The sequence below is a fragment of the Salmo salar genome, chromosome 11, assembly GCF_965601325.2.
Source record: "Salmo salar chromosome 11, fSalSal1, whole genome shotgun sequence".
Taxonomy (NCBI): domain Eukaryota; kingdom Metazoa; phylum Chordata; class Actinopteri; order Salmoniformes; family Salmonidae; genus Salmo; species Salmo salar.
This window is the reverse complement of record NC_138301.1, coordinates 116398912-116426539: the sequence shown is the minus strand read 5'-3', so window position 1 is coordinate 116426539 and position 27628 is coordinate 116398912. Positions and strand designations below refer to the sequence as shown.

The window sequence follows — 27628 nt, the reverse complement described above, 5'->3', positions numbered from 1 at the left end:
CTGATAACAATATGACTACTACTGCCATAGTTTGCGGTCATGAGTAGTGGTTGTATCACTCCTAATCAATGAGTAGTGGTTGTATCACTTCTAAATCAATGAGTAGTGGTTGTATCACTCCTAAATCAATGAGTAGTGGTTGTATCACTCCTAAATTAATGAGTAGTGGTTGTATCACTCCTAATCAATGAGTAGTGGTTGTATCACTCCTAAATCAATGAGTAGTGGTTGTATCACTCCTAATCAATGAGTAGTGGTGATATCACTCCTAATCAATGAGTAGTGGTTGTATCACTCCTATATCAATGAGTAGTGGTTGTATCACTCCTAAATCAATGAGTAGTGGTTGTATCACTCCTAATCAATGAGTAGTGGTGATATCACTCCTAAATCAATGAGTAGTGGTTGTATCACTCCTAAATCAATGAGTAGTGGTTGTATCACTCCTAATCAATGAGTAGTGGTGATATCACTCCTAAATCAATGAGTAGTGGTTGTATCACTCCTATATCAATGAGTAGTGGTTGTATCACTCCTATATCAATGAGTAGTGGTGATATCACACCTAATCAATGAGTAGTGGTTGTATCACTCCTATATCAATGAGTAGTGGTGATATCACTCCTATATCAATGAGTAGTGGTTGTATCACTCCTAAACCAATGTCTAACTTACTGTGTGCCTGTCCAATTCTTGTCTCTCCCGTTGCTGTGTTGACAGTCTCCGTGATGACGTGGATGACCTAGAGGACCTTGGTTTTCCTCCTCCCCCCTCACCGTTCTTCTCCGCCATCTTGGCTGCGTTCCAGCCCACTGTTTGTGACGACGCAGAGGAGGCATGGCGTTGCCATATCAACCAGCTGGTAACCGACTCAGACGGATCCTGTGCCGTCTATACTTTCCACGTCTTCTCATCGCTCTTCCAGGTAATCCATCAGTCGATTGATCAGTTAGTCAGTCAAACTCTGGAAAGTTCTATGCAGTCATTGGGTTAACAGTCATTGGGGATGACGTTATTGGTGTAACTGTTTTATATAACATTATATGTCTCCTCTTTCTTTCTTTCTTTCTTTCTCTCTCGCTCTCTTCTCAGAACATCCAGACTAAGTTCTGTTCCCTGACCAGTGACGCCGCTGGTTACCTAGGAGACGGCCTGAGGGGCATCGGGTCAAAGTTCGTGAGGTCATCTGACATGTTGACAACGTGTTCCGACTGCCCCACGCTCTACGTAGACGCTGATACGGTGAGTAGGGCTGACTCCACTCAAACCATAGCATTTGTATGACTGAAAATATAGCAATTTATTTGGTGTTTTCATAGAAATATCAAACAATAATGTCCATTGATTGTAATCAGTAAGTAATGTCTAACTTTTAGGTTTGAGTTGGTACTAGTGTTGCACGGTATACCAAAACGTCTTTACTTTTTCGTACTATAATTTGTTACTTTCATTCCTTCTGTCAAATGTGTCATGGATCAAGCCTTTATCAGCACAGCCTGCCTACCCCCATTATAGCACACACCCTGTCTGCTCCACTTACCCACTGGAAGTCTGGCTGGGAGTCTGGGCTGGGAGTCTGGGAGTCTGGGCTGGGAGTCTGGGAGTCTGGGCTGGGAGTCTGGGAGTCTGGGCTGGGAGTCAGGGAGTCTGGGCTGGGAGTCTGGGAGTCTGGGCTGGGAGTCTGGACTGCATCATGTTAGCTCCACTTACCCACTGCTAGTCTGGACTGGAAGTCTGGATGGGAGTCCAGGCTGGGAGTCTGGGAATCTGGGCTGGGAGTCTGGGCTGCATCATGTTAGCTTCACTTACCCACTGCTATTGTGGACTGGAAGTCTGGATGGGAGTCTGGGCTGGGAGTCTGGGCTGGGAGTCTGCGCTGGGAGTCTGCGCTGGGAGTCTGCGCTGGGAGTCTGGGCTGGGAGTCTGGGCTGAGAGTTTGCGCTGGGAGTCTGGGCTGGGAGTCTGGGCTGGGAGTCTGCGCTGGGAGTCTGCGCTGGGAGTCTGGGCTGGGAGTCTGGGCTGGGAGTCTGCGCTGGGAGTCTGGGCTGGGAGACTGAGATCATTGCTTATCCAAGATGGCGTAGCAGTCGGACGTGTGTTTGTCTTGTCCCGTGTAAATAGCCTGTTTCTTCGTTTTTTTCGTATATATTTTATTTTTATACTTTATAACTGGAACCTCCATCAGAAGCTAGCCAGCTAACTAGCTAGTAGTCATTGTTAGCCACTGCTAGCGGTCATCACCTTTAGCTCGGACACCAGACAGCTTTAGCTCGGTCAGTACCTGCCAGTCTGCACACCGCAATATCAACCCAGAGCATATTTTCTCTACCACATCACCAGGTTCCTGCCGCAAGCTCTGGGCCATTACACCGGATCATCGCAGCTAGCTAGCTGCAACCGAGTGGCTATTGTTGGCTAATTCCTCTGTCCCTAAGCAAGCACCAGTTAGCCTAGAGCTAGCCTCGAGCTAGGCCCATCTCCCGGCCAGCCGACGAAGTACACCAGCTAATTCTTGGGCTACAATACCTCTTTTGCCAATTGGCCTGGACCCTTTATTGTCGACACGGAGCCCCGCGATCCATCACGATTGGTCTGCCGACGTAATCGTCCGATGTGGTTTCAACAGGCTTTTCCATTGCGATGTCGCCGAATACCCATCTGCTAGCCTCGGCCCGCTAGCTTTCTGAACGCTGTGTCTCCCGGCTCGCCTAGCGTAGTAGTGACTACCGAACGGCTCCCTGACTCACCTATTGCTGTTCATTGGACCCTATGATCACTCGGCTACACAGCTGATGCCTGCTGGTCTGTTCACTAACACGGTACCTCATTTTGTTTATCTGTCGCCCCCAGCCTCGAACTCAGGTCCTGTGTGTACCTAACTGACCCTCTCTGCCCATTCATCGCCATTTACTCGTTGTTGTCTTAGCTTTCCCGATCAACACCTGTGATTGCTTTATGCCTCTCTCTAATGTAAATATGCATTGTCTACTGCTGTTTCGGTTAGTTCTTATTGTTTTATTTCACTGTAGAGCCCCCAGTCCCGCTCAACATGCCTTAGATACCTCTTTTGTCCCACCCCCCACACATGCGGAGTCCTCACCTGGCTTACCTGGAGCCTCCAGAGATACAACCTCTCTCATCGTCACTCAATGCCTAGGTTTACCTCCACTGTACTCACATCCTACCATACCCTTGTCTGTACATTATGCCCTGAATCTATTCTACCACGCCTAGAAATCTGCTCCTTTAATTATCTGTTCCCAACGCACTAGACGACCAGTTCTTATAGCCTTTAGCCGTACCCTTATCCTACTCCTCCTCTGTTCCTCTGGTGATGTAGATGTTAACCCAGGCCCTGTAGCCCCCAGTACTACACCTATTCCTCAGGCGCTCTCATTTGTTGACTTCTATAACCGTAAAAGTCTTGGTTTCATGCGTGTTAACTTCAGAAGCCTCCTCTCTAAGTTTGTTTAACTCACTGCTTTAGCACACTCCGCCAATCCTGATGTCCTATCCATGTCTGAATCCTGGCTTAGGAAGGCCACCAAAAATGCAGAAATTTCCATCCCTAACTATAACATTTTCCGTCAAGATAGAACTGCCAAAGAGGGCGGAGTTGCAATCTACTGCAGAGATAGCCTGCAGAGTTCTGTCATACTATCCAGGTCTGTGCTCAAACAGTTAGAGCTTCTACTTTAAAAAATCCTCCTTTCCAGAAATAAGTCTCTCACTGTTGCCGCTTGTTATAGACCCCCCTCAGCCCCCAGCTGTGCCCTGGACACCGTATGTGAATTGATTGCCCCCCCATCTATCTTCAGAGTTTGTACTCTTAGGTGACCTAAACTGGGATATGCTTAACACCCCAGCCATCCTACAATCTAAGCTAGATGCCCTCAATCTCACACAAATGATCAAGGAACCTACCAGGTACAACCCTAAATCCGCAAACATGGGCACCCTCATAGATATAATCCTATAAGGACTCTTGGAAGATTAGTCCAAATGGGGAATAAAAGAGATCCAAATAAAATCAAAATGAAATCAAATCTCTTCCTAAAATGATCAGCCGAAATTATTGCAACCCCTATTACTAGCCTATTCCACCTCTCTTTCGTATCGTCTGAGATCCCCAAAGATTGGAAAGCTGCCGCGATCATCCCCCTCTTCAAAGGGGGAGACACTCTAGACCCAAACTGTTACAGATCTATATCCATCCTGCCCTGCCTTTCTAAAGTCTTCGAAAGCCAAGTTAACAAACAGATCACCGACCATTTTGAAACCCACCATACCTTCTCCACTATGTAATCTGGTTTCCGAGCTGGTCATGGGTGCACCTCAGCCACGCTCAAGGTCCTAAACGATATCATAACCTTCATCGACCTGGCCAAGGCTTTCGACTCTGTCAATCACCACATTCTTATCGGCACACTCAATAGCCTTGGTTTCTCAAATGACTGCCTCGCCTGGTTCACCAACTACTTCTCTGATAGAGTTCAGTGTCTCAAATCGGAGGGCCTGTTGTCCGGACCTCTGGCAGTCTCTATGGGTGTGCCACAGGGTTCAATTCTCGGGCCGACTCTTTTCTCTGTATATATGAATGATGTCGCTCTTGCTGCTGGTGATTCTCTGATCCACCTCTACGCAGATGACACCATTCTGTATACATCTGGCCCTTCTTTGTACACTGTTTTAACATACCTCCAAACGAGCTTCAATGCCATACAGCGCTCCTTCCGTGGCCTCCAACTGCTCTTAAATGCTAGTAAAACTAAATGCATGCTCTTCAACCGATTGCTACCCGCAGCCGCCCACCCGACTAGCATCACTACTCTGGACGGTTCTGACTTAGAACATGTGGACAACTACAAATACCTTACTGTTTGGTTAGACTGTAAACTCTCCTTCCAGACTCACATTAAGTGTCTCCAATCCAAAATTAAATCTAAAAATCGGCTTCCTATTTCTCAACAAAGCCTCTTTCACTCATGCTGCCAAACATACCCTCGAAAACTGACTATCCTACCGATCCTTGACTTCGGCGATGTCATTTACAAAATAGCCTCCAACACTCTACTCAGCAAGTTGGATGTAGTCTATCACAGTGCCATCCGTTTTGTCACCAAAGCCCCATATACTACTCACCATTGCGACCTGTATGCTCTCGTTGGCTGGCCCTCGCTACATATTCGTCGCCAAACCCACTGGCTCCAGGTCATCTATAAATCTTTGCTAGGTAAAACCCCGCCTTACCTCAACTTACTGGTCACAAAGCAACACCCACCCGTAGCACACGCTCCAGCAGGTATATTTCACTGGTCGTCCCCAAAGCCAACACCTACTTTGGCCGCCTTTCCTTCCAGTTGTCTGCTGCCAATGACTGGAACGAATTGCAAAAATCACTGAAGCTGGAGACTCCCGCACTAATTTTAAGCATCAGCTGTCAGAGCAGCTTACCGATCACTGCACCTGTACACAGCCCATCTGTAAATAGCCCACCCAACTACCTCATCCCCATATTGTTCTTTTTTGTTGTTGTTGCTATTTTGCACCCCAGTATCTCTACTTGCACATCATCATCTGCACATATATCACTCCAGTTGTCACAGCTGTCTTCAAGAATGGACCAAGGCGCAGCGGGAATGTGGATACTCATAGTTTAATTCAAAAAGAGTAAAGCATCCACGGTCAAAAAACAATAAACAAGACAGCAACAGTTTTGCAGGCTAACTAAATGCAGTGCAAAAACAACTACCCACAACCCCAAAGAAAAACACACACTCCTATATAGGACTCCCAATCAAAGGCAACTCAACACACCTGCCTTCAATTGGGAGTCCAATCACCCATACAACATTTAACAAACACAAACCCCCTGCCACATCCTGACCAAGACTAACACAATTACGCCCTCTGCTGGTCAGGACGTGACACCAGTGTTAATGCTAAATTGTCATTATTTCGCCACTATGGCCTATTTATTGCCTTACCTCCCTAATCTTACATACAATGGCATACACTGTACATAGAATTTCCTATTATGTGTAACTCTGGGTTGTTGTTTTTGTCGCACTGCTTTGCTTTATCTTGGCCAGGTCGCAGTTGTAAATGAGAACTTGTTCTCAACTGGCCTACCTGGTTAAATAAAGGTGAAATAAAAACATCTAAAAAATAAAAATAATTTCAACTCCACTTACCTGCTGCTAGTCTGCACTGGGAGTCTGGGTTGCATCATGTTAGGTCCACTTACCCACTGCTAGTCTGGACTGCATCATGTTTGCTCTACTTTCCCACTGGGAGTCTGGACTGGGAGTCTGCGCTGGGAGTCTGTGCTGGGAGTCTGAATTGGGAGTCTGGGCTGGGAGTCTGCACTGGGGGTCTGGGCTGGGAGTCTGCACTGGGAGTCTTGGCTGGGAGTCTGCGTTGGGAGTCCGGATTGGGAGTCTGCGCTGGGAGTCTGCACTGGGAGTCTGCGCTGGGAGTCTGCACTGGGAGTTTGGACTGGGAGTCTGGGCTGGGAGTCTGGGCTGGGAGTCTGGGCTGGGAGTCTGGGCTAGGAGTTTGGACTGGGAGTCTGGGCTGGGGGTCTGGGCTGGGGGTCTGGGCTGGGAGTCTGGGCTGGGGGTCTGGGCTGGGAGTCTGGGCTGGGAGTCTGGGCTGGGAGTCTGGGCTGCATCATGTTAGAGCCCCACATTTGAGTAATGCTACACGGCATGTAGAAATGTTGAAACCGTTATTTCTTGTTCGCAAAACAAAGTCCATACAGGCTATAACTCTTTAAGGGTTATGGCACACCCCCAACCACATCGAAGGGGCTGTAGTGGAGCGGGTCGAGAGCTTCAAGTTCCTCAGTGTCCACATCACTACGGAATTTTCCTGGCCCACACACACCAACACAGTCGTGAAGAGGGCATGACAACGCCTCTATCTATAAAAGTATTACCATTATGTTGTTATGTAGTTAGATTGTTAAAAACAAAACAAAGTCAAATTAATTGTATGATTGTATAATTTATTCATTAATGCATACCGTAATTTCCGGACTATTGAGCGCACCTGAATAAGCCGCACCCACTGAATTTTTTTAAAATTATTATTTTGAACATAAATAAGCCGCACATGTCTATAAGCCGCAGGTGCCTACCGGTACATTGAAACAAATTAACTTTACACAGGCTTTAACGAAACACGGCTTGTAACAAAAATAAATAGGCTTTAACGAAACACGGCTTGTAACAAAAATAAATAGGCTTTAACGAAACACGGGTTGTAACAAAAAATAAATAGGCTTTAACGAAACACGGCTTGTAACAAAAATAAATAGGCTTTAACGAAACACGGCTTGTAGCAAAAATAAATAGGCTTTAACGAAACACGGCTTGTAACAAAAATAAATAGGCTTTAACGAAACACGGCTTGTAACAAAAAATAAAAAATTTGCAGTAAGCTTTAGTTGTCTTTTTGCACTGAGTCAATTCCTCACGCTGCTGTTTCCAACGTCTTATCATCGACTCATAAAGAGCAAGCTCCCGTGCAGCAGCTCTATTTCCTTTTCCAACAGCCAGATCAATCGCCTTCAACTTGAAAGCTGCATCATATGCATTTCTCCGTGTCTTTGCCATGATGAGGGTGACAAAATGACTACCGTAATCAGAATGATGGGAAGTTTGAGAGCGCTCGATTTAATCTAAACAGTAAACAAAAAAGTTGTTTGACCTTAACCCGTTCGGCAATTTCATTGGTCTAATGAAAGCTTCATGCCGCCAAAAAACTGAGCACGTCACAGAATGTGTTTTTTTGAAAGAAAAAAAATTGAAAGCGGGAAAAATCCATATATTAGCCATGTCATTGTTTAAGCTGCGAGGATCAAAGCGTGGGAAAAAAGTTGCGGTTTATAGTCCGGAAATTACGGTACATGGCTGTCTGAAAAAATGTTGATGTAATTTTTAGAAAATCTAATGATATTGAACTCAAAATTGTATCTGTCTGCATCAACTGCCGTTCTCTGTCTCTGGTTAATGCCTTCTCTTTTGCCATGGTATTGTTTTGGTATTGAGTATGGTGACGGTATGGAGAATCCTGGTACTGAATCCTGGTATTGGTATTTAAGTCTAAATTCTGGTATGGTGAGAACTCTAGTTGATACATGAACAACTTCTTATATATTTAACTCTTTCCCTCCTGCCTCTTACACCTCTCTTTCTCCTTCTCCTCTCCTCCCGCCTCTATCCTCCTCTCCTATCCTTCTCCTCTCCTATCCTCTCCTTCTCCTATCCTTCTCCTCTTCTCGCCTCACCTCTCCTCTCCTCTCCTCCCGCCTCTCCTCCTCTCTTCTCCTCTCCTCCCGACTCTCCTCTCCTGTCCTCTCCTCCTCTCCTTTCCTATCCCTCTCCTTCTACCTCTCCTCTCCTTCTCCTCTCCTCCCGCCTCTATCCTCCTCTCCTATCCTTCTCCTCTCCTATCCTCTCCTTCTCCTATGCTTCTCCTCTCCTCCCGCCTCTCCTCCTCTCTTCTCCTCTCCTCCCGACTCTCCTATCCTTCTCCTCTCCTATCCTCTCCTCCTCTCCTTTCCTATCCCTCTCCTTCTCCTCTCCTCCCTCCTCTCCTCTCCTCCTACCTCTCCCCTCCTTCTCTCCCCTCTTTCTCATCTCCTCTCCCCACCTCTCCTCTCCTTCTCTCCCCTCTTTCTCCTCTCCTCTCCTCCTGCCTCTCCTATGCCTCTCCTCTCCTCCCGCCTCTCTCTTATCCTTCTCCTCTCCTCCTACCTCTCCTATCCTTCTCTCCCCTCTTTCTCCTCTGCTCTCCTCTCCTCCCGCCTCTCCTCTCCTATCCTTCTCCTCTCCTCTTCTGTTCCCTCACTCCAGATAATCTCCTATGGTTTACTAGAGAAGATGAAGTTCAGTGTGTTGGAGCTGCAGGAGTATCTGGACACCTACAACAACAGAGAAGAGGCCGCTGTCTCAGTAAGACACTAACTACCCATACTGACTATGATCTGTTTAGACATTACAACCCATACCGATACTGACTTTGAGCTGTTAAGACACTACCACCTATAACGATACTGACTATGATCTGTTTAGACATTATAACCCATACCGATACTGACTTTGAGCTGTTAAGACACTACCACCCATAACGATACTGACTATGATTGATCTGGCAATGAGAACCTTTATCTAATTCCCCAGAGTCAGATGAACTTGTGGAGACCATTTTTATGCTAATGCTAGTAGATACCCATAGACTTCCAGTCATTGTGCTAACACTAAGCATTTGCTCATGAAACTACCTGTAACTTCCTTCATACTACACACAGAGACATAAAAATGGTATCCACAAGTTCATCTGACTCTGGGGAAGTAGATACAGTGCATTTGGAAAGTATTCAGACCTCTTGACTTTTTCCACAGTGTTACGTTACAGCCTCATTCTAAAATTGATTAAATAGTTTTTTTCTCCTCATCAATCTACACACAATACCCCATAATGACAAAGCAACAACAGGTTATTAGATATTTTGGCAAATTTATAAAAACTCTAAAACTGAATTATCACATTCACATAAGTATTCAGACCCTTTACTCAGTACTTTGTTGAAGTGCCTTGTGCAGCAATTACAGCCTCAAGTCTTCTTTGGTATGATGCTATAAGCTTGGCACACCTGTATTTGGGAAGTATCTCCCATTCTTCTCTGCAGATCCTCTCAAGCTCTGTCAGGTTGGATGGGGAGCGTCGCTGCACAGCTATTTTCAGATCTCTCCAGAGGTACATTCGATCAGGTTCAAGTCCGGGCTCTGGCTGGGCCACTCAAGGACATTCAGAGACTTGTCCCGAAGCCACTCCTGCGTTGTCTTGGCTGTGTGCTTAGGGTCGTTGTCCCGTTGAAAGGTGAACCTTCGCCCTAGTCTGAGGTCCTGAGCGCTCTGGAGCAGGTTTACATCAACGATCTCTCTGTACTTTGTTCCGTTCATCTTTCAGTCGATCCTGACTAGTCTCCCAGTCCCTGCCGCTGAAAAACATCCCCACAGCATGATGCTGCCACCACCATGCTTCACCGTAGGGATGGTGCCAGGTTTCCTCCAGACGTGACGCTTGGCATTCAGGTCAAAGAGTTCAATTTTGGTTTCATCAGACCAGAGAATCTTGTTTCTCATGGTCTGAGAGTCCTTTAGGTGCCTTTTGGGCTGTCATGTGCCTTTTACTGAGGAGTGGCTTCCGTCTGGCCACTCTACCATAAAGGCCTGATTGCTGCAGTGCTGCAGAGATGGTTGTCCTTCTGGAAGGTTCTCCAATCTCCACAGAGGAACTCTGGAGCTCTGTCAGAGTGACCATTGGGTTCTTGGTCACCTCCTTGACCAAGGCCCTTCTACCCCGATATCTCAGTTTGGCCAGGCGGCCAGCTCTAGGAAGAGTCTTGGTGGTTCCAAACTTCTTCCATTTAAGAATGATGGAGGCCACTGTGTTTTTGGGGCCCTTCAGTGCTGCAGATATTTTTTGGTACCCTTCCCCAGATCTGTGCCTCGACACAATCCTGTCTCAGAGCTCTACGGACAATTCCTTCAATGTCATGGCTTGATTTTTGCTCTGACATGCACTGTCAACTGTGGGACCTTCTATAGACAGATGTGTGCCTTTCCAAATCATGCCCAATCAGTTGAATTTACCACAGGTGGACTCCAATCAAGTTGTAGAAAGATCTAAGCTCAATTTCGAGTCTCATAGTAAAGGGTCTGAATACTTATTTAAATAAGGTATATATGTTTTTTATTTTTAATACATTTGCAAAAATGTCTAAACACCAGTTTTTTTCTTTGTCATTATGGGGTATTGTGTGTAAATTGATAAGGATTTAAAAATATATATATATTTTAGAATAAGGCTGTAACGTAACAGAATGTGGAAAAAGTCAAGGGATCTGAAAACTTTTCTTAATGCACTGTAACGGGCCTCATTGCCAAAATCCTGAAGTATCCCTTTAAGACGCTACTACCCATAACGGTAATGACTTTGATCTGTAAAGCTCTTTTCTCAAACCCAAGGTGCTACAGATAACCTTATGATAAGGAGACACTATAGCGTTTACAGTTGTACTTGACAGAAAAGCCTAGAATGTACGCTACAATCTGTTAGTTGAGATTTTGACCCGCTAGCCCAGTCTAACAAGCCCTGATCAGTAACACTCCTCTTCTCTCTTTCCCTTTCTCTTTTTTTCTCTCTTTCCCTCTCTCCCCCTCCCTTTCACTTTCTCTTCTTAATTTCCAGTGGCTGAGGAACTGTAAGGACACGTTTCCCAGGTGCCCTGGCGATGGCGTGATTACCTGTCAGCCAGGAGACTCAGAGGAGAAGGTAAGGAGTCAATAAGTCCCCATGACAACACGCACCTGTCTCACTGTAGTTTAAAACCATAAACTGATCACACTCTCCTCTCTCTCACACTCTCACTCACCCTCTTTCTCTAGGTGTTTTTGATGTCCTTGTGTAGGGGGACTATACACTATACTATACTCTACTACACACTATACTATATAATAAACTACACACTACACTATACACTACACAATACACTATACTATACAACACACTATACTATACACTATACTATACACTACACTATACACTATACTATACTCTATACTATACACCACACTATTCTCTGCCACACACTATACAATACACTACACTATACACTACACAATACACTATACTCTACCACACACTATACTATACACTATACTATACACTACACTATACACTATACTATACTCTATACTATACACCACACTATTCTCTGCCACACACTATACTATACACTACACAATACACTATACTCTACCACACACTATACTATACACTATACAATACACTATACTATATACTATACTTTACACTATACTATACACCACACTACACACTATACTATACCCCACTACGCACTATACTATACACTATACTATACACTACATTATACTACACACTGTACTATACAATATACTATGCTCTATACTATTCACCACACTATACACTATACTCTACTACACTATACCATACTGCACACTATACTATACACTGTACTCTATGCACTACACTATACACTATAACATACTATACACTATACTATACACCGCCATACACTATAATATACTACACACTATACTATACACCATACACTATACTATATACGGCACGACATACTATACTATACACTATACTATATACAATACTATGCACTATACTATGCACTATACTATATACAATACTATGCACTATACTATGCACTATACTATATACTACACGATATACTATACAATACACTACACACAATGATATATACCATACTGTACACTATACTATACTATACACTATACCATATACTATATACCACACTATACAATATACAATATACTATACTATACACTACACTATACCATATACAATACTATACACTATACTATATACTATACCATACACTCCTATATACTATACACCACACTATACTATATACTATACTGTACAATATAATATACACTATACTACATGCGATACTATATACTATACTATATACTATACACTACACTATACTATACACTATACTATATACCACACCTATACAATATACTATATACTATACTATACACTATAATATACAATACTATACACTATAGTATATACTATACCATACACTACTATATGCTATACAACACACTATACTATATACTATACTGTACACTATATTATACACTATACTACATGCTATACTATATACTACACTATATACACTACACTATACTATATACTACACTGTACTAAACTATACACTATACTATACACTATACTCTACTCTACTACACACTATAATATACACTATGCTCTACTGCACACAATACTATACCATACATTATACTCTACTACACACTTTACTATACTACACACTATACTACACACTATGCGATACTACACACTATATTATATACTATACACTACTATAATGCACTGCACTATACTCTACTACACACTATACTATACTATACACCACATTATACACTATGCTATACTGTATACTATACTGTACTATACTATACATTATACTAAGCACTATACTCTACTGCACACTATACTATACCACATACTATATTATATACTATACTATACACTGCACTGTACTATGCACTATACTATATTATACACTATACACTATACTATACACTGCACTATGCTATACACTATACTACACACTGCACTATACTATACACTATACTATATATTACACTATACTATACACTATGCTATGCACTATACTCTACTGCACACTATACTATACTACATACTATGCTATACTATACTATACACAGCACTATACTATATTATACACTATACTATACTCTACTACACACTATACTATACTGCCCACTATGCTACAATACACTATACTATGCACTATACTATACTATGCTGTGCTATACTCTACTCTACTCTACTGCATGTGTTTGATTGATGTGTGTTTCTCGCCTCCCTCTCTCTCTTTCGCCTCGTAACATGCTCTCTCGCTGTGTAGCAAATGGAATCTCTGGCAGTAAGTCCTTTACTAAGTCCTTTACTGTCTTTTACTAAGTCCTTTACTAAGTTCTATCTACTATGATCTACTATGATTTAATATGATCTACTATGATTTAATAGGATCTACTATTATTGAATAGGATCTACTATGATTTAATAGGATCTACTATGATTTAATAGGATCTACTATGATCTACTATGATTTAATAGGATCTACTATAATCTATTATGATCTATGATTTAATAGGATCTACTATGATTTAATATGATTTACTATGATTTAATAGGATCTACTATGATTTAATAGGATCTACTATGATTTAATAGGATCTACTATGATTTAATAGGATCTACTATGATTTAATAGGATCTACTATGATCTACTATGATTTAATAGGATCTACTATGATCGACTATGATTTACTATGATCTACTATGATTTAATATGATTTACTATGATTTAATAGGATCTACTATGATCTACTATGATTTGTTATGATCTACTATGATCTACTATGATTTAATATGATTACTATGATTTAACATGATCTACTATTATTTAATAGGATCTACTATGATCTACTTTGATTTAATATGATCTACTATGATTTATTATGATCTACTATGATCTACTATGATTTAATATGATCTACTATGATTTAACAGGATCTACTATGATTTAATAGGATCTACTATTATTTAATAGGATCTACTTTGATCAACTATGATTTAATAGGATCTACTATGATTTAATAGGATCTACTATGTTTTACTATGATCTACTATGATTTAATAGGATCTACTATGATCTGCTATGATCTACTATGATTTAATAGGATCTACTATGATCTACTATGATTTAATAGGATCTACTATGATTTAATAGGATCTACTATGATTTACTATGATTTAATAGGATCTACTATGATTTACTATGATCTACTATGATTTAATAGGATCTACTATGATCTACTATGGTTTAATAGGATCTACTATGATTTAATATGATCTACTATGATTTAATAGGATCTACTATGATTTACTATGATCTACTATGATTTAATAGGATCTACTATGATCTACTATGGTTTAATAGGATCTACTATGATTTAATATGATCTACTATGATTTAATAGGATCTACTATGTTTTCTCACTTCACCCTTTAGTGTTCCTTTTCAGTAACTGCTGATTCTACTGCGGCCAATATAACCAACACAACAATACTGTGTATGAATTGATTTAGATGGCTCAGATTGAGGATTGTATGTGTGTCCTGTACTGTATTTTACTGTACTGTACTGTCTATAAATCCGTCCTTTCTCTCCTCTCAGCAACTGGAGCTGTGTCAGCGTCTCTACAAGCTTCACTTCCAGCTGCTCCTCCTCTTCCAGTCCTACTGCAAGCTGATTGGACAGGTCCATGCTGTCAGCGCTGTGCCTGAGGTAAGAGAAGGACTGCGATTGGATGCTTCGAAAGCGACCCAGAGACAGTTCTATAAACAGACAGACTAACACACACACTCAATGTATTTTGTTAGTCATCTTTTTTAGCTGTTGTGTACCTGTTGAAGGTGAATCAAGAGATTATTTTAGCTGTTGTGTACCTGTTGAAGGTGAATCAATAGATTATTTTAGCTGTTGTGTACCTGTTGAAGGTTAATCAAGAGATTATTTTAGCTGTTTTGCATTTCTCCCTATATGGGCTCACACTCATCTCCCTCTCTCTTTCCCTCTTTCCCTCCCTCCCTCTCTCCCTCCCTCTTCTCCTCCTTGCCCCTCTCTCCATCTCTCCATCTCTCACGTCCCCCCTCCCTCTCCCCTCCGTCTCTCCCTCCCTCTTGCCCCCTCTCTACCCCTCCCTCACTCTCCCCTCCCTCCATCTCTCCCTCCCTCTCTCCCTGCCTCCCTCCCGCTCTCTCCCTGCCTCCCTTCCTCTCTCTCCATCTCTCGCTACCCTTCTCCCTCCCTCCCTCCCTCCCTCCCTCCCACCACCTCTCCATCCCCCTCCCCCCTCTCCCTTCCTCTCTCCCCTCTGTAGCTGCTAAACATGTCTCGAGAGCTGAGTGACCTGAAGACCAGTCTAAGAGCAGCAGAGGCAGCGGTGGCTAGCAACCTGGAACACACACACATGGCCCACACCCAGACCCAGGCCTCTGCCGCCCTGCCCAGCTTCAGCTCCTCCGAGGCAGCCGTACAAGCCATCCTGGAGTGCCTCAACAACCAGGAGTTCAGCAAGGCCATACGCTACATCCACGAGTGCAGGTGAGATACAAAATAGCATGCATAGACACACACACATATTCACACACACATTCACACACACACACACACACACACACACACACACACACACACACACACACACACACACACACACACACACACACACACACACACAAACAAACAGTCACACACACACACACACACACACAGACATTCACACACACACACACTATTTTGTTATGGTGCTAAGAATAAAAACTCTGTACTCGTCAGTGGTGTAAAGACAGACTGAGAAAGATCACAAAACGTTCACAATACTCATTTTGATCACTGATCCTTTTCTCTCTTCCTCTACCCCCCTTCCCCCCTTCCAGGAGGCTGTGGCCTAACGGTGTGTTTGGCGGTGGGTCAGAGAGCGAGGTGCAGACCCTCCTCAATGTCTACTTCCGACACCAGACCCTGGGCCAGACGGGGACCATCGCCCTGGTTGGGTCCCGCCAGGACCTCAGCCTTATCTGTTCCAAGCTGCTGGAGCTCAACGGGGAGATTCGGGACATGATCCGCCGCGCTCAGGGCTACCGGGTGGTCAACACCTACCTCCCCGACTCCTCGGCCTCAGGGACAAGTCTCTGACAGCAGCACAGGAGCCCCCCTCGTACCCCTCCTCCACCCTTATTAGCTTTGACCCGACAAGCCTCATCCTCCCTGTCACCCCTACCGCCCCTGATCCCATCGCAGATGGTGCTATTACCCCCGACCATAACACCACCATCTCTACTGCCCCAAACCCAGCCTCACTTCTGGCCTCTCCCTCCAGCTCAACCATAGACTGGCCTCTGCCCTTACTCATAGACTTCTACTGGCCTCCCCCAGACCTCTCCACACCCCACCGTGACTGCACAGACATACATCAGGCCTCTCACACACACTCGTTACAGTGCATCCCAAACCTCAGCCCTAACACACACACTCCACTCAAACCAGGTAACACATTGCCCGACCTTACACACACACACACACTCACACACACATTTCCTGCTATCCCACCTCGTGGACCAGACCTCCATCCAACCCCTCTTCCTGTCCTAGACACATCTCCAACCCCCATACTAACCCGTCTTAGTACACAGTCTGACACACACACATTTCCTGCTATCCCACCTCGTGGACCACACCTTCCGTACTCCCCGTACACACATCCAGAACCAGTCTTAGACACACAAGGTCTGGCCCCTCTCCTTCCTCCTCTTCCTCTTCCTCCCGACCCAGCCCAAGATGCAGAGACGGGGTGGGGGTGCTGCTGCGCCGTCGGAGGGGGTGGTACACCCCTGTCCCGTTACCTGGGGAAGGTGGGTCACGCCGCCCGGCCCCTACTCAGAGTGGGGGCGCTCCTGAACCCTAAACAACCCTCTGGTGTTCACACCTGAGGGTCAATATACCTGATAGACTCACCTGATTATGCTGACCACACCTGATGATGCTGATCACATCTGATGATGCTGACAACACCTGATGATGCTGGCCACACCTGATGATGCTGACCACACCTTATGATGCTGACCACACCTTATGATGCTGACCACACCTGATGATGCTGGCCATACCTGATGATGCTGACCACACCTGATGCTGACCACACCTGAAGATCTCAACCACACCTGATGATGCTGACCATACCTGAAGATCTCAACCACACCTGATGATGCTGACCATACCTGAAGATCTCAACCACACCTGATGATGCTGGCCATACCTGAAGATCTCAACCACACCTGATGATGCTGGCCACACCTGATGATGCTGATCACACCTGAAGATCTCAACCACACCTGATGATGCTGGCCACACCTGTGGATTAAAAGACCTAAGTCCCCGAGAGACCAAAGGACATACCTGATGAACCTGAGGATTTACCTGACCTGATATCAGACTCAACCTGTGAATGAAAATACCTGATCTCAGTGAAACCTTAGGATGGAGGAAGTATCGACCTGTTACCACCAGGTAACCTGGTGATCCACTACCTGATGCCTCACCTGTGGGTGAATGTCCCAGAGTCACGGCTTCTATTGCACTGGACTTCTGAGAGGAGAGATTACTACTGAGAGACATTCAATCATGCTGTTTATCTGTGAGAGAGAGAGAGATAGAGGCCAAGGACGGGAAGGTTGTATCTCTCACCACGTGTGTATCTACTGTTTAAAGAATTTCTTTAGGGGAAAATGTGCACTGCTTAACCTAGAGGAATGCTGTATTCTAGAATCTACTGTTCCGTTACAGAATCCCTGGCCTCTACTTAGCATTGGTTACCTGGACGATGTTTCGTTCCACAACTTGACAGAAGGGGGCATTCACGATAGACTGTTAGGATCCGTCTGCATCGCTGCCCCTCCACATGGCGCTGCGTGCTGCATTGTGTGAAGAGACAGGACACAGACTAGTATTCATGTGTTTAATCTTGTTGCCTGGTTTTGAACCTGAATGCTTCTTGTGTATTAGTGAACCAGCTCCTCAGACTACTGTAGTGAATCAGAGCCTCTCTTAGACTCTTATATTGATTAGTATGTACACACTGGCCCTACGTTGTAGCATATTCAATTCATTGTGGGTCTACGTACACACACCATTTGTTACCGTGACCATCCTATATTGTGATGTGCGTGTACCTGCTGTGACATGGGGGGAAAGTACAGTTGTACACACTAAATCCTGAAATAGTCCACTGTCACATGGACATGTGCTGACATTCACTGGTTTAATGTTAACTAAACATGAGCTACTGTTCAAATACCTGCTGGGCCCTGTTCCAATACTTTAAATTCCATCCTACCTTGAAGGAGTCACTGACCAGGGTGGACAGGACTAAGGTTCAAATACAGAGGTTTGATACTAGTAAGGTCTGATCAGTGGCCAAGGAAGGAAGCATTTTTTTAAGTATTGGAACAGGGCCATGGACACTTCCTGTGGTGGTCCGTCACTTGTGATTAGACTTTCCTTTTTGACACAAGTTCAGTCAGTCTTTAGATCTATCCTACTCCTGACCAGCTTTAGAGATTTTCCCCACGTTCCTTCAATTCAAACTGATTAACTGCCATGCATGTGTATATTGTAATGACTTGTATTAGAAATGTATTCATAGATTATTTTATCTGAAAGATGCATTTGTATGAGGCGCAAAGGGTTGTGTGCGAGAGAAAGTGTGCATCCAAAAAAAAATAAATGCACATTTTTAAAGCGTTGTAGAGGAAGACAGTTTTCACTTTGTAAATAGTTTTAAAGCTTTGTGAAGTCGTTGAGTTGATGCCATGTCTCAAAATAAAGACATCAAAAATAATTTTATTTCACGTCGTGCCCTTTCGGTTCACTTCTGTTATTAGGAATCAATATTCGTACAGCTCACGGTTATGTCTTTGCCGCCCTGTTAAAGGAATCCCGTACAGCCACATTACACCAGTAAATGACCTGATATCAGCTGCATCTACACGACTTGTAGCAGAGTGCATTAGATGAGCTAGTTCATGAACACAGCAAAATAAGCAAATCCATTAAAAAAGGTTAATGCTGCAATAAGTTTATTTAATATATACAAAAAAAGGTAGTCACTCAGTTGATCACGGTGGAAAGAGTAAAAGTTATTAGGCAGGCTATTTAAGACATGGACATGACCTTGGCAGGTAAGAAACAAGTTTACCACCACCTTACCACAGAGCTATGGCCAGATTGGTGTCACCGTCCCTAACAACCGTGGATAGGATTGGAGGAAGGTTGACCTGATCCTAGATATGTGGTTAAGGTCAACTTTTACCTCTGTGGCATAGTGTTGTTTAGCCTGCCATGTGGCAAGGCTCAGAGTAGGATACTGTGTCCCTAGATACTGGTTTAAGGTCAGGTTGTGCATCCCGCCAAGGGCGGTAAGTTTAGGATTGGCAGTTCCCTAATCAGATCCTAGATCTGTGCTTACAGCAATGCGTCACAATCCTGGGGACCCAAAGGGGATGTACATGTATTGTTTTGCCCTAGCTCTAACACCCAATTAAATCAATCAACTCACCAAGCAAACTAATTGAGTCGTGTTAAAGCCAAGGAAAAAACATGCACCCCATTAAATCCAGGATTAGAAAACTGGTTTCAGCCATCTTCCACTAACCACTGATTTAAGTTCAGATATGTCAACCATGGATGATTAGAGATGGGCTCAATCTGATCCTAGATCTGTAGTTAAGCCTGTAGCAGGGATGTTCAGTTCAGACAATGTATTTGTAGCTATAGGTAGTGTCACAGGAAATCCTCTTTCCCCGGCAGCGGCCACACAAGTCCTGTCTATGAGGCCTCTTCATGTCAATGTGCCTCTCCTTCTGCTCACAACAGCACCGGGTCTGGGAACACACCTGAGAGACAGGAGGATAATTACAGCAACATTGACCACCTGCTGGTGAAGGGGGTAGACATGTCAGTTCATCTGTATCCATAACAGGACAATCTAGAAAGTCATACACGCTTTGTTTTAATGCATGACCTCAGAGGCTAAAGGGGCATAGGCACCATGCAGAGCACCTGCTGTGTCCCCCCCCACACCTCTCACCTTGCACTGGATAGACTCCACTCTGTAGGGGTTGAATCCATTCTGGCACTTACGACAGAGCTGCTTGAAGTACACCTGAGTTCAGAGGGGGTGACGAGAACCATGTTAAAGTGAGGATTAAACAAGTCACTTATTAAATTTAGCAAATATTTGAAGGACAGTACAGAAAGGCAGAGTGTAGTGTTACTGTCAACTCAGGCTCCTCAGAACGAGGGTAAATAACAAAAGCAGTACACATGAAGGCTGATTGAGCAGAACCTTTAATATTTTCAGTTGGCAGAGAAGTGCAGTGATTGGGAACATTACCTTACTAGTTCCAGAGATGCACCATACATAGGCACTCTCCCACCGGACGTTACACTGGCTGCAGTGAAAAAAGCCATACTTCTGCTCCAGAAACTACAGAAGAAACAAGTGAATCATTAAGAATAAAAAGTTCTTAATATACAACATCCTATGCAGGATGACTGGCATTTCAAGTAGAAGTGAAAAGGGCATATTGGACACATTGCAGATAACACTACACAGTACAAAATATAAGGCACTCCTCAATTCATGTTTCAGAATCGATTACATTCTAAATTCGTATTCTCCCCTTGTATAAAGCCCGGGAATGACTGACCTGAAAGTTGAAGCCTTTGGGCATCTGGTGGAGGGGTTTCCTGACATCCTCACGTGGGATCTCCGGTCGAACCTGGTCCTCCGTTTTCTGCTCGGTAACGTCGGCCTCGCCATCCTCATCACGACCCCCGTTGCCGCCCACCTCTCCTCCCTCACAGCACGCGCTGTCATCCTGCGCTTTTACCGGCAGCGCGAAGAACCGGCGATCAAACACCGGAGAGTAGATAGCGAGGGGTCGCGAGAAGCGCACGTTGTTTACCGGAGTGCTCGGCAACGCTTTCCCGTCCAGAGAAGAAGTCGCCGAGGGACTCTGCTGGCACTTCACAGGCGACTTCGAAAATACCGGAAATTTCCTCTCCCGGTAGAACAGCGTCTTGGGTCCGAGGGAGCATTGGACCATCGCGTCGACCTGGGCGTTGACCTGAACCCCGAAGTCCTTGGTGTTTGCCTTCCGGAGACGAGGGGTAAGGTTGGGATTCACCTGAGACAGGATGGCCTTCAGCTGGGCCCGTTTACACACGTCAAGGTAGTCCAGCGCTTCGGGAGGCACGTAGATGCTCCCCTTCCCCCAGGTGTGAGGCTTGAACTTCGGGTTGCCGTGGAGGATAGGAGCCATCACGGGACCGCAGCCCGGATAGCCATTAAAGTTGTATGGAGAAAACATAAATCCCTCCATCGTGTATAGAAGACGAGGTGAGCCTGCTATGGTTTATATGTGCACGTCCGGCCTCCAGTCCAGACGTCACCCACAGCGCTAATTGGGCCCGACCTATTGGATGATTAGCCGGTCAAGTGAGGACAGGTGTGTGCACTGGGGACCGCGCTCAGCGAGGGGACGCTCAGGCTGGGGTTGAATAATTCCAGTGTGTCCTCCCTTTAGTCCTCATCCCTTCTTACCTTCCTTTCGCACTCTCTTATTTCCTTTTTTTTCTTCCATCCATTCTTACAATTCGTTATTCTTCCTTCCTTCATTATTCGGGACAAGTAAATATCTAATGATCATGTTCTGGAATATGTCGTGGAAAATGACATCTACTATAAACTCAGACCATGAACGCTAGTGATGGGTCGTTCGCGAATGAACGGCTCTTTTACGCAAATTTGTTTCAGTGAGTAAAAAAATCCAGACATTGTTTTGCAGGCCATCTAATAATTTGGCCAGGTAAAAATGTATTTGAATGTGCATTTCACTATGACATACTGGTAGCCTACCTATTTGGTATTTACATGGGAGATTTGCAATTTGTCATGGTTATATGTCGATTTTTAAACATTTTCAACGAAGAGCCGTTTGGGAGCCAAATGAGCCGGCTCTTTTACGTGAACGGAGCCAAATGAGCCGACTCACCGAAATAATCGGAATGCCCATCACTAGTGAACTATGGCAGAATTTCATTAGTCTAAAGAAGCTACCCTCCTTCTGTTTCCTTTCCTTAATCTGCACTGGTCTGAAATAATTTGATTAAAATGACAAGTAGCTATTTAATGGCACCTAATCTTACGAAATACAGACAGGGCTATATAATATTTACTTGCGTGTAATCAGCATCGACATTAGACTGATGTAATTCCGGTACGGTTATGGGGGTTTGGTTTCACTTATTGTGTTGGTTTCAGTTATTGGGCGGGAGGGCGTGTCTTCTAAACAGAGTACAGCTGCTGATGTGCTGTGTACTGTAGTTGGTGGTGAAGCAGTCTGAAGTATAAGAGAAATGTCGAGAGGAAGACAAAATCAACGCTTGAAGAAACTGATCATCCTTCGAGGTTTGCCAGGAGTTGGAAAGACAAGCACGGCAGAGTAAGCTAATCAATCCAAACTATTGGGAGCCTGCCTTACCCCAAGTCTTTTTTGTCAATATATGTATTGTTTTTAGATTGTGGGTTCATTTCCTGAAGTATCACCTAAACACTTTTTAATATTGCTAATATTGAAGATTGTGGCTTCTATCAATGTAATTGTCTGCATAATTTCCAATCCCCCTTATACATTTTGTTGTAAATATACAGTACCAGTCAAAAGTTGGGACAACCCTACTCATTCCTGTGGTTTTTCTTTATTTGTATTATTTTCTACATTGTAGAATAATAGTGAAGACATCAAAACTATGAGATAACACATATGGAAACATGTAATAACCAAACAAGTGTTAAACAAATCAAAATATATTTTATATTTGAGATTCTTCAAGTAGCCACCCTTTGCCTCGATGACAGCTTTGCACACTCTTGGCATTCTCTCAACCAGCTTAATGAGGTAGTCACCTGGAATGCATTTAAACTAACAGGTGTGTCTTGTTAACTGTGGAATTTCTTTCCTTCGTGATGCGTTTGAGCAAATCAGTTGTGTTGTGACAAGGAAGGGGTGGTATACAAAATATTTCCCTATTTGGTAAAAGACCAAGTCCATATTATGGCAAGAACAGCTCAAATAAGCAAAGAGAAAGGACAGTCCATCATTACTTTAGGACATGAAGGTCAGTCAATCTGGAAAATGTTCTTCAAGTGCAGTCGCAAAAACCATCAAGCGCTATGATGAAACTGGCTCTCATGAGGACCGCCACAGGAAAGGAAGACCCAGAGTTACCTCTGCTGCAGAGGATAAGGTCATTAGAGTTACCAGCCTCAGATTGCAGTCCAAATAAATGCTTCACGGAGTTCAAGTAACAGACACATCTCAACATCAACTGTTCAGAAGAGACTTCGTGAATCAGGCCTTCATGGTCGAATTGCTGCAAAGAAACCACTACTAAAGAACACCAATAAGAAGAAGAGACTTGCCTGGGCCAAGAAACATGAGTAATGGAAATCTGTCCTTTAGTCTGATGAGTCCAAATTTGCGATTTTGGGTTCCAACCGCTGTGTCTTTCTAAGACACAGAGTAGATGAACGAATGATCTCAGCATGTGTGGTTCCCACCGTGAAGAATGGAGGAGGAGGTGTGATTGTGGGGGGGAGGGGGGGTGCTTTGCTAGTGACACTGTCAGTGATTTATTTAGAATTCAAGGCACACTTAACCAGCGTGGTTGTAATTTTGAATAGACTGAAACACTCTATTTGAAATATATAAATATATAATATGATTTCCTTCTGTTTTCCAGAATGCTCTGTGATGAATATGCAAGACCTGAAGTGGAAAGAGGAATTTTCTCCACTGACAGGTACCATAAAAGGTCCAACTACAACAGGAAATACTTTCAACGCAACCATCAGCGGAATAGAGAGGATGGTGTGTATTGGGTGGCTGGGGGCGAGGGCAGAAACAATCTGCTCATAATGTCATTACACACACATAGTTTGTTGTTCTATAAAGTACTGGTACTCTGGCTTGTTTTGACAGTTTTTAAAGCCTTGAACAGAGGAGTGGATCCGATCATCGTTGACAACACAAACATTTCTCTTTGGGAGATGTGGCCCTATATCCACATGGTGAGGACCTGTGTGTGTGTGTGTGTGTGTGTGTGCGTGTGTGTGTGCGTGTGTGTGTGTGTGTGTGTGTGTGGTGTGTGTGTGTGTGTGTGTGTGTGTGTTTGATATGCGTATGATTTCTAGTTTAGTTAGTCCCAGCTACCAGGCATTGCAGAGACATTTAATGTTATTTTTGTAACTCTCCACTTATTTTCTAGTCATTGTCACATCCTTTGTACTTGAGAACCTAAACAGCATCTGACTAACTACAAGACTGGTTGAAGCTGGTTTCCAGATTACTTCCTACTAGGTGGCGCTAGAGGCGGAGTCAGATAGTTTCCTCTTGGTTAGACATGTTGTTGATAAATCTGACACTTTATTCAACTTTTTACAATGTTATTAATATCCCAATTGGTCTTCTGACAGACAAATGGACAAATTAAACAGATTCATGTCATAATAAAGTATTCTTTCTCTCAGGGGATGCGACAGGGTGACTATGACATCACTATGATGGAGCTGCCTAAAGGCTATCCTCAGCACAAAATCTCCATCAATAAGCTGTACAGGTCAGAAACAACCTCTTCATTAACAGCCTACATTCTCACAGTGTACACACAGTACATGTGCATTGGGGTAGGATTGTATACTGGTTTACCAGTTTTACAGCCATCAATAGATTGTTATTAATTATCTATAAATTACACATTGGTTATCAATTCAATGATAAAAAAGCTGTGTTATCTCCCTATAGATGGTGTCATGGTAACATCCCCAAGCGTACGTTCAGGTACTTTGAGGCTCACTGGGAAAAAGCTTACAACATCAAGCATGTACTTAACGACAGCTACTCCATAAACCGCTGGGAGAGAAGCAAAGAAAAATGGAATGTCCAGTGATGAAGACATGCTGGCCTTCTCCCCCCCAAAGTCCACAAGTCCAGAACAAATTCATAAAAACCTACAGTATTATATAGAGCCCTTATTGCATGGAACTTCCTTCCATCTCATATTGCTCAAATAAACAGCAAACCTGGTTTCAAAAAACAGGTAAAGCAACACCTCGCGGCACAACGCCTCGCCCCTATTTGATCTAGATAGTGTGTGTATGCATTGATATGTAGGCTACGTGTGCCTTTTTAAAAATGTATGTAGTTCTGTCCTTGAGCTGTTCTTGTCTAATGATGTCCTGTATTATGTCATTCTGTATTATGTTTCATGTTTTGTGTTGACCCCAGGAATAGTAGCTGCTGCTTTGCAACAGCTAATGGGAATCCTATTAAAATACCAAATACCAAAATTATACTTGTCTTTCTTGCACTGACTCTAAGTCGCATCTGCTAAATGACCAAAATGTTTACATAGGCTGGTCCCATCTGTTGCTGTCTCGCCAACTGCTATTGTCATCGGCGTGACCATAGAACTATAGGAGTTGGCAAGAGCACAAACTGATCTGGGACCAGGCTACAGTAGCCTATACAGTACTTAAAAACATACAAATATTCAAATATATTTTAAAAACTTCTAAGAAATAGTTTCAAAAAGTGTTGACGGTATTGAAAAACCATCCCATGGCTTTTTCCAAACACCCCGGTATACGGTATATACAGATACGTATATGTAACGGCTGTCGGGAGACAGAGTAGACCAAGGCGCAGTGGAGTTAGTGTTCATCATGATTTGAATGGACGAAAGAACACTATACACAAAAACGAGAAAACTGACAACCAAACAGTAGTGTCAGGTGCAATACGTAACAGAAACAATTACCCACAAAACCCAACGATAAAACAGGCACTTATGTGTGACTCCCAATCAGCAATAACCAACAACAGCTGTGCCTGATTGGAAGCCACACGGCCAAAATCAATGAAACAGACAACATAGAAAATGAACATAGAATGCCCACCCAATGTAACACCCTGGCCTAACCAAAATAAAGAACAAAAACCCCTCTCTATGGCCAGGGCGTTACAGTATATTTTAATAATGCTGGCAACATTATACAGGACAGAAAATTGGGTTGTGCTTTTCCAAACAACAACTCTGCAGAATTACTCATATTAGTCTAAAGTGAGTCCCTCAGTTTCTGATCTTTAACCCCCCCCCATCCCTTTCTATGGGGAAAGAAGCTGGAAACATCTTCACATTTCTTCCCCCAGTTTGATCTTCTTCATGAATCCACACACTTTGTCTTTTGTTGCTGAGTATTGTCCTTCATGCAACCTTGTGATTTCAAGGTTTATAAATTCTTCTCAAGTTTGTAATTGCCACTTAAATTATTATTATTTTATTTTTTATTGACCCTTTATTTAACTAGGAAAGTCAGTTAAGAAAAAATTCTTATTTACAATGACGCCCTACCAAAAGGCAAAGGGCCTCCTGCGGGGACGGGGCCTGGGATTAAAGATTAAAAATACAATATAAATATATGATAAAACACACATCTCGACAAGAGAGACAACACAACACTACATAAAGAGAGACCTAAGACAACAACATAGCAAGGCAGCAACACAGGACACAGCATGGTAGAAACACAACATGACAACAACATGGTAGCAGAACAACATGGTAGCAGCACAAAACATGATTCAAACATTATTGGGCACAGACAACAGCACAAAGGGCAAGAAGGTAAAGACAGCAATACATCACGAAAAGCAACCACAACTGTCAGTAAGAGTGTCCATGATTGAGTCTTTGAATGAAGAGATTGAGATAAAACTGTCCAGTTTGAGTGTTTGTTGCAGCTCTTTCCAGTCGCTAGCTGCAGCAAACTGAGAAGACGTGCGACTCTTGGATGTGACCAATGGGTAATCATGGCCTCTAAAATGGCCGTAAGGCATGCCTCCCAGGCAGTCACATACATTCTCTCGACTCCACATCTGGACCCTTCTGGGAGGGAGAGGAGGAGAAGATGACCGGTGGGGTGATGGAGTACCTTGTCCACGACCTCAAGGCTGTGGCCTCCCCTCCCTCCATGCTGGCTCTGGTGTGGGTGGGAGCTTTCAGCATCCATCATACTAAACTCAGCAAAAAAAGAAATGTCCCTTGTTCAGGACACTATCTTTCAAAGATAATTTGTAAAAATCCAAATACTTCACAGATCTTCATTGTAAAGGGTTTAAACACTGTTTCCCATGCGTGTTAAATGAACCACAAACAATTAATGAACATGCACCTGTGGAACAGTCGTTAAGACACTAACAGCTAACAGATGGTAGGCAATTAAGGTCACAG

The 27628-nt window shown here is 43.6% G+C and overlaps 3 protein-coding genes across 3 annotated transcripts in view; 2 read left to right on the top strand and 1 right to left on the bottom strand.

Annotated features, from left to right (window-relative positions):
- Positions 1-19112, top strand: part of fryb (furry homolog b (Drosophila)) — a 159620-nt gene extending 140508 nt beyond the window's left edge. Inside the window, exons 56-63 of the mRNA XM_082957584.1 lie at positions 721-925; positions 1093-1242; positions 8862-8960; positions 11263-11346; positions 13553-13570; positions 14888-14998; positions 15594-15817; positions 16153-19112. Of these exons, the coding sequence (XP_082813710.1) occupies positions 721-925; positions 1093-1242; positions 8862-8960; positions 11263-11346; positions 13553-13570; positions 14888-14998; positions 15594-15817; positions 16153-16411 (1150 nt within the window). The 3' untranslated portion in view covers positions 16412-19112. The remainder of the gene's footprint in view (positions 1-720; positions 926-1092; positions 1243-8861; positions 8961-11262; positions 11347-13552; positions 13571-14887; positions 14999-15593; positions 15818-16152) is intronic.
- Positions 19113-19333: 221 nt separating this feature from the next.
- Positions 19334-22534, bottom strand: zar1l (zygote arrest 1-like). Its single transcript, XM_014129417.3, has 4 exons — positions 20983-22534; positions 20667-20759; positions 20361-20435; positions 19334-20166 (listed from the first exon to the last, which is right to left on the bottom strand). The coding sequence occupies exons 1-4, from the start codon at positions 21655-21657 to the stop codon at positions 20023-20025; spliced, it is 987 nt and encodes a 328-aa protein (XP_013984892.1). The 5' UTR covers positions 21658-22534; the 3' UTR covers positions 19334-20022.
- Positions 22535-22616: 82 nt separating this feature from the next.
- LOC106563652 (NEDD4-binding protein 2-like 1) lies at positions 22617-25685 on the top strand. The gene is made up of 5 exons (XM_014129418.3): positions 22617-22779; positions 24080-24207; positions 24319-24407; positions 24867-24955; positions 25141-25685. Exons 1-5 carry the CDS (start codon positions 22694-22696, stop codon positions 25283-25285), a joined length of 537 nt encoding a protein of 178 aa, XP_013984893.3. The 5' UTR covers positions 22617-22693; the 3' UTR covers positions 25286-25685.
- Positions 25686-27628: the final 1943 nt, after the last annotated feature.